The sequence below is a fragment of the Pyrgilauda ruficollis genome, unplaced genomic scaffold (genome assembly GCF_017590135.1).
Source record: "Pyrgilauda ruficollis isolate IOZ18807 unplaced genomic scaffold, ASM1759013v1 scaffold23, whole genome shotgun sequence".
NCBI classification, from domain to species: domain Eukaryota; kingdom Metazoa; phylum Chordata; class Aves; order Passeriformes; family Passeridae; genus Pyrgilauda; species Pyrgilauda ruficollis.
This window is the reverse complement of record NW_024522539.1, coordinates 9349120-9361817: the sequence shown is the minus strand read 5'-3', so window position 1 is coordinate 9361817 and position 12698 is coordinate 9349120. Positions and strand designations below refer to the sequence as shown.

Here is a 12698-nt window from a genome sequence, read left to right as displayed (position 1 = left end):
CTTGCAGTTTGCTTTTGTAGTTGTAATGTGCTTCAGCACATACCGAATTAATCAGATGTTCATGCACTTCATGAACTAGAAAGGGAGGACTTCCCTTAAATGTGCAGCTCCAATTTGCTGGAGTACATCCTTTGCACGAGGTGAGGGGCTTGCAGCCTCTAAAGCTGTCCAGGAGCAGCGGCTGCCAGAGCTGAGGTTTCTCATCAGGGAACAAAGCTGAAGCAAATTGAGGGCAGGATTAATTATTTGGCTGGTCACAAGAGCCTTTTCCCACTGCTTTATTTCCCGAGGTGGCCACCACTGCCTCCTTTCTTGCACCTGTGACTTGTATTCCCTGTGTGAATGGGGAAGGGACTGGAGGTTGCTTGAGGAGGACAGCAACTGCATCCAGACTATGTGAGTTGCTTTACTGCTGAAACCATGCCCCGAGCCTCATTCTTTCCGAAAATAAATCCAGAGTTTATAGGATTGTCTGTTCATACACCCTCTGTGGCACGTGCAAGGTAAGCCCAGCACTTGTCAGAAATGTGAGGCATGAGCCAAAGGAGTGCTCTCCTGTAGATCTGGTGAGCCGGGAAGCGCAGGGGTTTCAGCAGCCGGCACAGTGTGTCCCATCTGTCCCTGCAGAAAGGGCCAGGCAGAGGCACCAGCCCTCATACCCACAGAGATGGTTTGGCCGACTTAAAAAGACTTGGCATCATTCTGTGTGTGTGGTGAGTAGGAATGCTGACTCTACCTTCCTGCTGGTCCTATTTAAGAGAGTGTGTAGGCTTGCAATCTGCATCTGGTAGGGTCAGAATGATCACAGACTGCAGTAAAATCTCTGGTGCTGTGAGAGGTGAGGAGCATGCAGACTGTGCAATTGTATCACTGTGGATAAGGAAGGGAAAGGAGGTTGGATGTTTGAAAATGCAAGAGATTTCAGGTTGGTTTATATGGGTCATTCAATATAATTAAAAGTGGATTTTAAGTGAGGAGCCCTATCAGAAAGGAGCAGGGGCTGTATGACAGGCTTGCAGACATTCCTTTGTACTTCACCATGATTTTTTGTTTAGCTTTTATTTTGTTTTAATCTCATTTGAGCAAAATGAATATTAAGAGTGAAAATGGCTGAAAAGATGTAGCTATATTTCTTGTAGTTACAACCACACACTCTTTCGCTATCCTTTTCTTTCATCCATGGTGTTAAGTGTGAGGGAGTAAAGAATTATTTTCATCTCCTTTGAAAACTCACTGGTTTGTTGCTTCTAGGTCATAACTTCAGTATATGCTTTGAAATATTTTGTGGAATGCATCAAAATGCGATTGGTCTGTGAATTCAGAGAAAGTAATTTATAGATTTTTTAGCAGGGGTAATATTTTTTTAGATTGGTATTTCATTAATTGGGAAGACTGTGAATGTTTTATTTAGAAAACAATTTACTTCAGCTCACAGCAATGAAACTGGTTTGCCTTCTGCTGTATTTTCTTTTTCCTACCAAAATTCCAAATTCTGTCAATGAAAGTTGTTGGAAAATAAAAATTAAAATGCATTTCTCTCCTTGCTTTCCCTCGGCTTTTCTGAAGGCGTGTTCAGGAACAGTTTGCCATCTGCTGTGCTGACACAGACTCAGGGAGTCTCTGGTTGTGGCAAATTTAATTACTGTATCTGGTATAGTTGGGCACTTAACCCTGAAGGTGTTTATTGTTACATCAGCTGAGAAAAAGCCAGTTTGAAACTACACCAGTGGGTGATTGTCTTCTGAAATCAATTGATGCTTCAGTCCATAGTCACCTGAGCTATCCCATAATGTAGAATCAGTTGTGAAATATTTTCTAGGTGCATATTAATGTTTATTTTATGCCTTGTGTGGATGGTGTATGCACTTTCAAATTTAATACTTTCTGAAAAGCAGGAGTATTTCTATGACTGGTCTAACTGCAGAACAACACAGACCTTGACCTATTAAGTAAATAAATTTATTTCTTCTAAAGTATGCTGCATTTACTCTTGAGTTTTCCACTGAATGACCTGTATTGCAGTTAGAAGATAACTTTCCCAACAATATGGGTAAAGTGTGTTGAATTTGAATGTACAAAAATATACCAAAAATATTAGGTCTGTGGCTTCTATTCTGGTGCATCAGGGTTAAAAGGCACCACTTCATAGTGCTAAATTCTGTTCATGAATTTAGGTATTCTTTATTAAATGAATCTGCAGAAAAAAACATCCCTAAACAACTGAATTATGTGCTTTGTAGTCATACAGTGAAATAATTCTCTAAAAACCAGCCTGTTCTCCAAACAGCAGATTGGAATAATTTTCATCAAGTTTGAGAGAGCTGTAAAAATCCTTTTTGACAAATCCTGATTACCCTTTGCATCCAAAATTGCACGTGGATTCAGGGAGTTCTGTGGTGGCTTCATTACATCAGAGAAGAACTTGATAAAACAATAGCTGCTCTGTTGCAGACCTGGATTGCTGTGAAATCTGTTCAGAGCAAATCTCCTGAACTGTTTAATAAAAAATAGGATTGTTGAAGGTTTGTTTTCAGCACTAAGGGAGCCATTGAGAGGAAGATTCATATCTTTGCTCTCTGGCTCACTTGAGATCTGCTTCCCATGTGCAGAATTGACAGAGGGCTTTCTCTGACTGCCCTCTTTCCTTGCTGGCTTCAACAGTTTTTATTTAATGTAAACCCAGTAATTTTTTTTTGCTGTCAAACAATCTATTTTCAGGATTGTAGCAGTATTTTCACTAGAAAAGTTTTTCAATCCAGAAAACAGGAGCTGTTTGCTTTCTTAGGAGTCCAGTGAAGCCTGGTGGGCTGTTCTGTTCAGAACAGGATCTTCAGCATAGCTGAGACCCCTTTCCAGCCTGATGGGTCTGTCTGAGCTGATCACATTCTGTGACAAGAGATGCCTCAATGCATTTGGGGAAAAAAAGGAAAGAACCAACTTCTTCTTGTAAATGAAGCTGGTTTTAGACTAATAAGTAGTCCTGATGCAGCAGGTAAAATATCCTTGCAAAAATTTTCATTTGTAGTGGATTAAACAACAATTAAAGCACAGTCCTTGTCATTTAGAGTGATGTTCTTCACAGGGATACACTAAAGCACCGCATAAGTATCTTCTGGCATTGGGATAATGTCTGAGCCTCTGTCTTTTGAGTATTGCACATATCCATACTTTCTGTGGAAGTTAGTACAAAAAATTGAGGTTGGCTGGTACTGTAGATACTGATTCAGGAACAAGTTTTGTAGGTGCCCTGTGTGTGTGTTGTGTATTTTCTGGACAGACAGCACTGTTATTCTGTGTCAAAGTGTCTTTTAAATATAGTTCATAATACTGGCTGGCTAAATGCTTTGTTTTCTCCCCCCTCTTTTAAAAAAGAAAACAAAAACCCCAAACTAAAATTACAGAAGTATGTAACTTTAAATTGAAGGGAGAGCGAGTAAATTAAATGCCTGGGTTTTGACGGAGCCAAGAATTTAAAACAAGTGGAAGCAAATCTATGGAATTAAAGTACCTTTTTTCCCCCTTCCATCTGCTTATTTGCTTAGTTAGCTGAAGTTTTGAAGAGTTTACTCAAGTGATAAACATTTCCTTGAGGAGCTGAGATGTGCACTGCTGCTATTTTTAATACAAAACTTTAAGTATTTTCTTTGGTAGATCGATGTAACTGTTGTTCAGCTAGCTCTCCACCCCATACACAATGGCTTAATTACTCAGCTCATCCTGGGGTGCACATTTTCAGTATAATCCAGTTAATTTGTCCTAAAAACAAGTCCAGGTGCTTTACATGGAGTGTGGTTCTAAGTGCTTATTAGAAATCTTTTCAGTGAGCTATTGATGTAGAGGAGGCTCAATAACATTATTAAAACATACTTGAAACTTTTCATTTGTTATATTTTATTTATGGCTCCTCTTTCCATAAGAAGCTTTCTGAATTCTAAACTACTTTATATGCATTAACCTAATTGGATATTGTATTTATCATGGTTGTTTGGCTTTGTTTGGCTTTATTCAATGTATCTGGCATAAAAGCAATAAGATAGAGGTTCGTCTGGAATTTCTGCCTTTCAGCTATAGCTGCAGGAGCTCAGTGCCTGGCTAGGGCTGGTTGTCTGGCAGGGATCACAGGTCAGTCCCATGGTGTAGCACGTGTTTGGATAATGGAGTGGGTTTCTCAGATAAGAGATCCTCTGGTAAGTCACGAAGACTGTGTGTGGTATGTATAGTTACATAAGAAGCAGTAACTTCAAGCTGGAACAATGTCAGTGGACAATTCCTTGAATAGACAAGATAAAGGCCATTGTTAGTACAGTATGTCTCTTAGAAATGTTTTGAAATTTATCTTGCTGGCTATAAGTGACCTAGACAGAGAGGACTGCTCTGCGGCAGTGCTAGCGCGGCTATTCCTGCTGCACATAGTTTCCACTGTGTCGTCTTGTTTTCAGGCTTGCTGAAACTTTCCTGTATGTTCTTCTGTTCAGGTGGAAAATAAACGTTTTGGAAAACTTGAGGCAGTGGAGAAAGAATATAGAGTCTATATTATATTAGTTTTTAAATAAAGGATAAATAAAATTGGTGGATCTTTTCCTTGAGTAAGCATTGAATGTATTGAACAGCCATATGGTGTAAGCAGAGATTTGAAAGATGAAATATGAGACTGTGTAGAAAGTGATATGACTTCTAAATTTGAAGCTCAGTCTGTGCTATCAGTAACTGAAATTCCCATTACCAGCCCTCTAAAAAGGTCACAGTTTAGCAAATTATTTATTAATTCAGGTCACTTTCCTGATTCAGTGGGGAGCTTCATTGAAAAATTATCAGGAGGACTGCTGGGTTGGTATGCACTGTTGCAGGCTCCAGGGCAGTATAGTTGGGAAAAGTTAAATTTAAGTTTTGTAACAAATATTGTTACAATATTGTAACTTATTATCTTACAATAGTATACAGTATCACAAAAGAGTAGGAAAAAATGTACTGGGATCCCTTTGTGCATGAAGAAGTTCAGGGTTGCCAACTACAAATATTATTTATACCTGCCATATTTATGTTGTTTGAAAATAATGAAAGTAATTTTGAGATCTTGCCAAGCAGGCAGGCTTACTTTCTATAGAGAAAAAAAATCAAACTGAACCTGTTGAATCAACTTTGAGAATTTCACAGTAGCTTGATAAGGCTGTGCCATATTGCCGTGCATCAATTGCTAGAACTTAATTGTCTTCATTTTTTTAATATGTTGAATGAGAGGCTCTTAAAAACATGTGAGCTGAAGTGGGGAGAGTGGTAGGGGGTTGTTTTTTATTTCTGAGACATGATCTCATACTGTACTTCAGGGGTGGTTTCTCTTTTTAAAATTTTATTTTTTCACCTGCTATATACAAAATGTGTATATATACCACAAATTATAATTTGTGGTAAAAATTTCATTCTATAAAGAGACTGTGTGAATTTCAGTAAAGATCACATATAAATCTTGAGCAGGTACTTTTAAATAATCTTTGTTATTGGAGCTTTGGAGTGCTAATGCTATTGCTGAGTCAAACATAGTTAATATTAAAATGGCAATGGTAAAACTTCCACCTGTTACAAGAGGCTGTGGGATTATCTTGGCATTTAGATACTTCCAGAAGTTGGAAATAATTGGGCACATTCTCTTGAGTTGGTAGTTCAGCAAGTACCTGTGTAAGTTTTGTTTCAAAAGCAATTGGAATTATTTCAGTATTGGTGAGACTGTTGGGAGAGGACATATTTATTTGAAATAGTGTGAAGTATTTATTTTACTCACCATCCCAGGGTGACTATATCTCTTCTAGATGACTTAATCACATCTATGTGCTTTCTGCTTCTTGGCATTCTTTAGAAGTACTGGAAGACACAGTGAACTCTGCTCAGAAATCAGTACAAGCAGAATGAGCTACCTTGTGAAACCTACAGCTTAAAGTCTGTGCAAAAGCCTTGCTGGCCTCTTTGGGATGAGGAGTTAGTTACTGTAGTACCTCTTCCAAAAAGGTCAAACTTAAGAATTCTTATGTGTATAGACAAGATCCTGCCAGCTGAGAAGTCCTTAATGTGAAATTTTCATAGGTTCATCTGAGAAAAGTGAAGGTAGTTTTGGAATAATAGAAGTTGTATTACAATTTTTCTTGTAAGTTAAATTTTATTTAGCTTGAGAGATTCAGAATGAATCAGGAAAGAATATGGGAAGCTAAGTTCTTTCCTTCCACAATTTTGAAAAGAAAGTAAGTAAATAGTTGAAAAGTAGATCTCTATATGTTGATGTTACTTGTGCCTTTTGCTAAAAGGCTTCTGACCTGTGTTACCCATAACCATGGTGTAAAGTACATCTTCTAAAAATACACTGGGAAAACAGAGCACTTGGAGCAGCAGGAGCTGCCTCTTACTGGAAACAGGGTTTGGGGGGTGGAGTTGTGTATCCTGTTCAGATGAGGAAAAAGCTTTAATGAGAGTAGGCAATTTTTCTTAAACAGTCTGATAACTTGCATATTGATTTTTGACTTCAGACTGTATCTTCTATTTTAACTTCATCTTTAGCTGATGAGGAGTACTTCTCAGAGGCAACTGCTACAACTAATTTATACTCAACAGTGTCCTCATAGCATCTTCCTTTTTGTGGTCATCACAGGAACATTATGTAATAATTGTTCTCATTTACATGGAAGGCAATACTTCCTGCATTTTTAATGTGATTTTTACCCATTTATGGGAATTGTCTTTCACTCAGTTCTCTTCTCGGTTAGTATTTTCTTTTATTTATTTTTTTTTTTTCTGTTTTCCTCTCTCAAAAGACAAGATTCTGGAATTAGCAAATTCTGTGTAAAATCTTCTGCAAGAACAATTAATTAGCATACAGGCATGCTTCTAGAGGGAGTCTAATTTTACCAAGAAGTTTCAAGTACGTTTTAATAACATTACAGAGCTTCTTCTACATAAATAACTGACTTGGGATGACCGATAAAATGTAGTGATGTGTGCTGAAAATATTTGCATTATTGAAAAGCTAAAAGAAATCCTTGATAACGGGGTAAAACTAGGTTCTTTAAGAGAAAAATTGATAAATGGTTAGTTGTTTTGTTTTGGGAGCTTTGTTTTTTCTTCTTTTTTTTCTGTTTTTGGGAAGTGTTTATTATGAAAAGTAGTGTTGCACATTGTGAGCCAGTGTTCCTTGTCCCCAGCTTTGATCACCACTCAATAATAAAACAATATTGCGTGGAGCAATTGACGCAATTGCTTGTGGTTTATATTCTTTGGATTTTAACATCTTGTGTGTTATGCCTGTGATCTCTTGCTTCAAGGTGTGGTTTTAGCCAGCTGGCTGAGACATCTAAGTATTAAATTACTCTTCTGTATCTTTTTATATTCTGCAGGATCTGCAGAGTTAAGCTTAAACTACTGCAGTGCTAAAATCGTGCTCAGTTTTAAGAAATTAAATACACAGATTCCCTTGTTAACAGTGGGGACTCAGGCAAGAGAAAGTAGCTTCCAGAACTGGGATCTGTCTCACAAAGGCTAAAGCTTAATAGTGCTTTAAAAAAAAACCCTTAACAAGGAGCTAGAAATTTGGACTACTTACTATATGTAAAAATACATGTTTAGTATGATACATGTATAAACGTGCATATACACATATATCAAGTTTATTTTTGTAACAGTGCTAATCATCTGATAAAGGTAGAGAAGAAAGAGCTGTTTTCTGCCCAGCTCTTGCAAGGCAAAGGTGTCCTAGGAAATACTCAGCTCCTTTGTGGTGGATGGTACACTTTCCTTGCTAAAGAACTGAGGAGATGCTGCTAAAAGGTTAGAGATGAATTCTGAGGACAGCAGAGGAAGAGATCTTTCTTTCACAAGCCTCTTAGGGGTCAGTCACTTGGTTCTGCTTCAAAGGAGAATTGAAAAGAAAACAAACCAAAAAAACCCCAACAAACAAAAAAAGAGGGAAAAGGACCATAAATGGAATGGTGTAATGGATTCCTCCATAACACTGTGTTTGCATATAATATTTAATATCCTGCTTTTCCCTTGCTCAGCCTTCCTGCTCCTTCGTTACAGCATTCATTCCTATCTGTAGGGAAAGGAGCTAGGACAGTAGCAAATGATGACCTTGGCTATTTAATTTATTCCAGGCGTGTAAAGGATTAGTTTAAATGTGAAATGTACTGTGTGAGTGCTCATTCTGTTGTCCTGCTTTTCCTTCCATGATTCTTTGCTGTGGATTGTGTATTTTTCTCCTTCTTTCTGTCTCAAGAAGTGCCTTTACTCTGCAACTTTCCCTCCTCCTTGGAAGAGTCAAGGCCTTCTTAATGTGAAGGTAGAATCTGAAGCAGCAGTTTGTTGCTGTCTTGATAAATTCATCACCAATGTTCACTAAAGCAAAATATTGGAAGGTGATCGTGATGAGTAATGTAGGAAAGATCTGAGCCTGGGAAGTGTTTTGAAAGAGGATGAGCAGTTCAGGAGGAGTTTTCTGGGGGTCTTTATTAAAATTAGCTGGTACATTCTTACTTGTAATAATGTCTCTGTATTATCTTAAACTGATATTGAAGTTGCAGTGACTGAAAAATGCATCCATCTTTGCTTAAACTTCTCTTATAATCTAAAAAAACCCGAAAATCTTAATTTCTTCATCACTTCCGCAGGCCTCTGATGAGATACCTGTGAATAATATCCATCAGTCTTTTTTTCCCCTTCTTGTAAAATAAAACAGTGTGAAATTTATCAAATTTTTCTAAAGGTAAAATGTAAATGTAGCACATTGCTGCTAGCAGTTAAGTAATTTTCATGTAATCTCAGTAAGGATTTAAAGTAATGTTGCATAAGATGCAAATTAGCCTTCCAAGATTTTTTTCATGTTTTTAATTTCTAAAAGTCCTGTCTGAATTTCTTTCCCAATGTATTGCTGAAACGTGACATAGACATTACACGTTATGATGTTGTTTAGCAGCTAACTTAAGATTATTATGTGAGATAATGTGGTTGTTTAAAGCAACTGAAAGAAATTATGTCCAGTGATTAGAACAGTAAGCATTTGAAGTAGTGAACATTCTTAATTTCGTTTTTCAGAGTATGTTTTAAGTTTAACCTTAGAATGCAGTTCAGAGATTCCAATTAATTTTATTTGCTGGAATGAAAAGTTTCTTGATGAAGAACAAATGTTATAGCCTATTTATTGCTAGTTGAAAAGATTGCCAGTGTTGTTAGGAAACTCCCTTACCCACAATTTCAAGGTGAAAATTTGACTTAATTAAAGAGAAAAATAGATAAAATTAGTATTATCTCAGTTTGGTGCAGGTAATTTTTTTAAGATAGGGTAACAGTGTATCTTAAAATTGTTTATGGGGTGTTTTCTTGGGTACATATTTATTTATGTATTTGCTATTTGAATGTTAGCTTTGAAAAATATTACTTCTAATTTTAAGTGATTTGTGTCTAAATTACATAATGATTCTGGTTGTCTCAACTTTTGGAGAGATGTGTGAGATACTTTTATAAGGTCATATGTGGTTTGTGAGTTTTTGAGAGAGCGAACCCCTCATATTCTAGCTCTTAAAAAGCTTTTCTCATTGCAAAGGTATGTGATTTGTATTTTTAAATACTGTTAAATTTTTTGTTTTTCAGTCCCAGAAATCCTGGATAGAAAATACTTTCACGAAGAGGGAGTGTGTGTATATTATACCGAGTTCAAAAGACCCCCACAGGTAAATGAGAAATGATGCAAGAGCTCATTGCTGCTCTTCAATATTAAAAAAGTCAGTATTCTCGTGAGTGTTGGACTGGTTTTTGGTATGAAATACTGTCTTGGGTTTGTGCTTTCGTGACTGGACATTGTTGCTCTGGGAATTGGATTTTCTTTTTCTGAAAGTACTTTGGCATTGCAGAAATCTCAAAAAAAATATTCCCCTGTTCCCTTTGTTGCTTCTTACCACTCCTCCTACTGATGTCTATGATCTGTTTATAGTCAGGGGGGTGTGAAAAAGAAATTTCTGAAGCCAGAGTCTCCTAGAGATGTCCTCTACTGGAATTTAAAAAACATTATTGTAAGTGTAGGGTGAAGTGTGAAAATCAACCTGACAGTGTAGAAGAAAGGGTTGAAGAATTCATAGAAGAATAAAGAAAACCAAGGATTGGGGTAGGGAAAAAATTACAAAAAAAATGGCTGAAGAAATACTTGCTTCTGGGGAAAACAGATAAACGGAAACCGTTCAGATTTCATGTGATGTGTAATAATTTTTCATCCTTAAGTTTTTAAAGGAAAAAAAAACTAGGCTGAAAAATGGGGAAACATTTCTAGGGGGGAGGCCGAGGCTAAAAATATTTAGCAGATCTCACATGCTGTTTTTACCTTACCTTAAATTAGAGGTGTGAAATCAAGCAAGTTAGTGATAACTCTGGTGTATATCTAGCTGGCTTTCAGCAAGTGTTACAGGTATAATTTAAGAGTTCCTACAATGATTGAGTTTGACGTGATTAGTCATGACATTTGTGTCACAGATAAAATAAAGACAGAATTGGAAATAGGTTTAAAATTGGTATTTTTAAGGCAGTTTTATCTCCCCATAATATTTACTATTGTAATTATGGATTTCAGATCACCTTTTTTTTCTTAAGCTTTATATATGTGGGAGCAGCTGAGAAACCTTTTCTTCTGAGGTCGAGAAAACTTCTATTTCACTCTTTTGCTTGAAAAACACTTATAAATCTCTTTTGTTATACTGGGTCAGGTTGCTATTTTTTATTTAAGTACTTTGTTTTTAAACAGAAAAAGAACTAAATGCTGTAGAAATTCCAAATTATTGTAAATAATTCACCACATTCCTTGAAATCATGTGACATGAGAAGCTTTTAGAATTTATAGCCACAATTGCAGCACATGGAAAATTTGCAAATGCAAACAAAGTAATTAGGAAGCTGTTAAAATTTCCAGAGCATTTAACAAGGAACAGAATGGTCTTCAACACTTGCCCTTTCAGTTTAAGCTATTTGTCGCTTACAATGGACTTTACAACTTTCCCACCACAATTTTGTCCTTCAGTTTCTAAGAATGGCCTATGGTTGTTGCTGAATTGTCACTGTGTGAATTATGTGAGAAGTTTAGTCATATCTTTAAATATTTCTTACAGATGCCTTCCAGGATGTCAGATTTGTCAGCAACTTGTCAGGTAAAAGGTCTTTGTAATTACAATATTTATGAATGTTTTCTCATTAAGTGCTTTCATAATAGAGTTTTCAAAAGTTTTGATCAATATTATGACTGACAAGTTGGTGAAAGGTTAGATACAAAATAAATATAACTAATGTTTAAAGAACTGTCTGCAATAAGTAGGTCACAGATTTATAAATGTTATATAAATTACTTGGCTTCAAAGAAGCAATTTCTCCTGGCCTCCAGCTTGCTGCCTTAGTGAGCTTCAGTATTTTGCATAATAATATGTATTGTAATTGACTATTGCTGTAAATATTTATGACAGCAAGGCTCACTCTGGAAGAGAGGTTTATGTAATGTCTAGAATCTTTGCTTTCTAAATCTGTTCTGTTGCTGTTATGGCTAAAGGAAGTTCTTTTCTCCTGCCATGGCAGTATTTGCCAAAGCATTCTCCCTGGTGTGGTGCAGGTGCTGCTGTGGCCGCTTGGTCAGACAACATGCTTGCTTCACTGCCAGTCTGGCTATGAAATACTCCGATGTGAAGCTGGGTGAAAACTACAATCAGGAAATAGAAGAATGGTCCGTGGAAAAACACACAGAACAGACCTCTACTGATGCTTATGGTGTCATCAACTTTCAAGGTGGCTCTCATTCTTACAGGGCTAAGGCATGTATGATGTTTTGTTTTTTTTTTTCTTACTCTCACCATGTTGGTGCTGAATGCTTCATTTAACTTCTGAAATTGAAGGCTGAAAAATATTAATACCTCTATTGTGACAAACCAGTGCCCTCTTCTATTCTAGCATTTTTGTTGTGACTTGAATCCTTTGTAATTTCTATTTGTAAAAGATTTTTAGTTGTGGTAGAAATTATTTAAAGCTTATGCAGTTACAGGCTACAGGGAATGCTTGTACAGTGTGACTTCTGTGGTCAAACCAAAGTGTTTGAGTGAGGGAGCTGTGTTCTTTCTGCAGCTGGCAGAAGCCCCAAGGACAGTCCAGTGCTCCAGATCAGATCATCTCTGTGAGAGAAGGGCTTTTGGCACAGTTCTTTCATGTTCTTAGTAGCACTGTATGGGTTCCTTTGTACCTAGTGTAGCTTAAAATTGCTGTGAACCCTTTTCTAGGAGCCCAGAAACACCAGGCTGCCCACTCTCATTTCCGCTTCCTTCTGCGGAGTGCAAGTGGGGTTGCTCAAACCAGTTTAATGGTCTAGTGTTGTTTGGTATTTAAAACTTTATTCAGAAAGGGTTCAATTTCTGCCTGCTGTCCTATTTCTCTATTCAATAGCTCATACTGAAGATGTGGCAGCATTGTAGCTGATCAACCATCTACTTAATCTTATGCTGTTAAACACAGAGTGTTTAAAAGCTGCCAGTTTTGAAGTTTTCTGTTGAAAAATGTAGGTTTCCTTCCCACCAGGAACGGGGAAGGAAAACCAAGCAATTGTGAAACTCTTTGCAGGGGATGCAAAAGCCTCTCCCAGCAGATGGCAGAGCTTTTATAGATACTTCTGAATTTCATCTAATTTAGACATCATCCAGTGCTTT

At 37.0% G+C, this 12698-nt stretch overlaps 1 protein-coding gene across 1 annotated transcript in view; it reads left to right on the top strand.

Annotated features, from left to right (window-relative positions):
* Positions 1-12698, top strand: part of TRPM7 (transient receptor potential cation channel subfamily M member 7) — a 52553-nt gene that overhangs the window by 10617 nt on the left and 29238 nt on the right. Inside the window, exons 2-4 of the mRNA XM_041468807.1 lie at positions 9625-9704; positions 11127-11165; positions 11618-11816. Of these exons, the coding sequence (XP_041324741.1) occupies positions 9625-9704; positions 11127-11165; positions 11618-11816 (318 nt within the window). The remainder of the gene's footprint in view (positions 1-9624; positions 9705-11126; positions 11166-11617; positions 11817-12698) is intronic.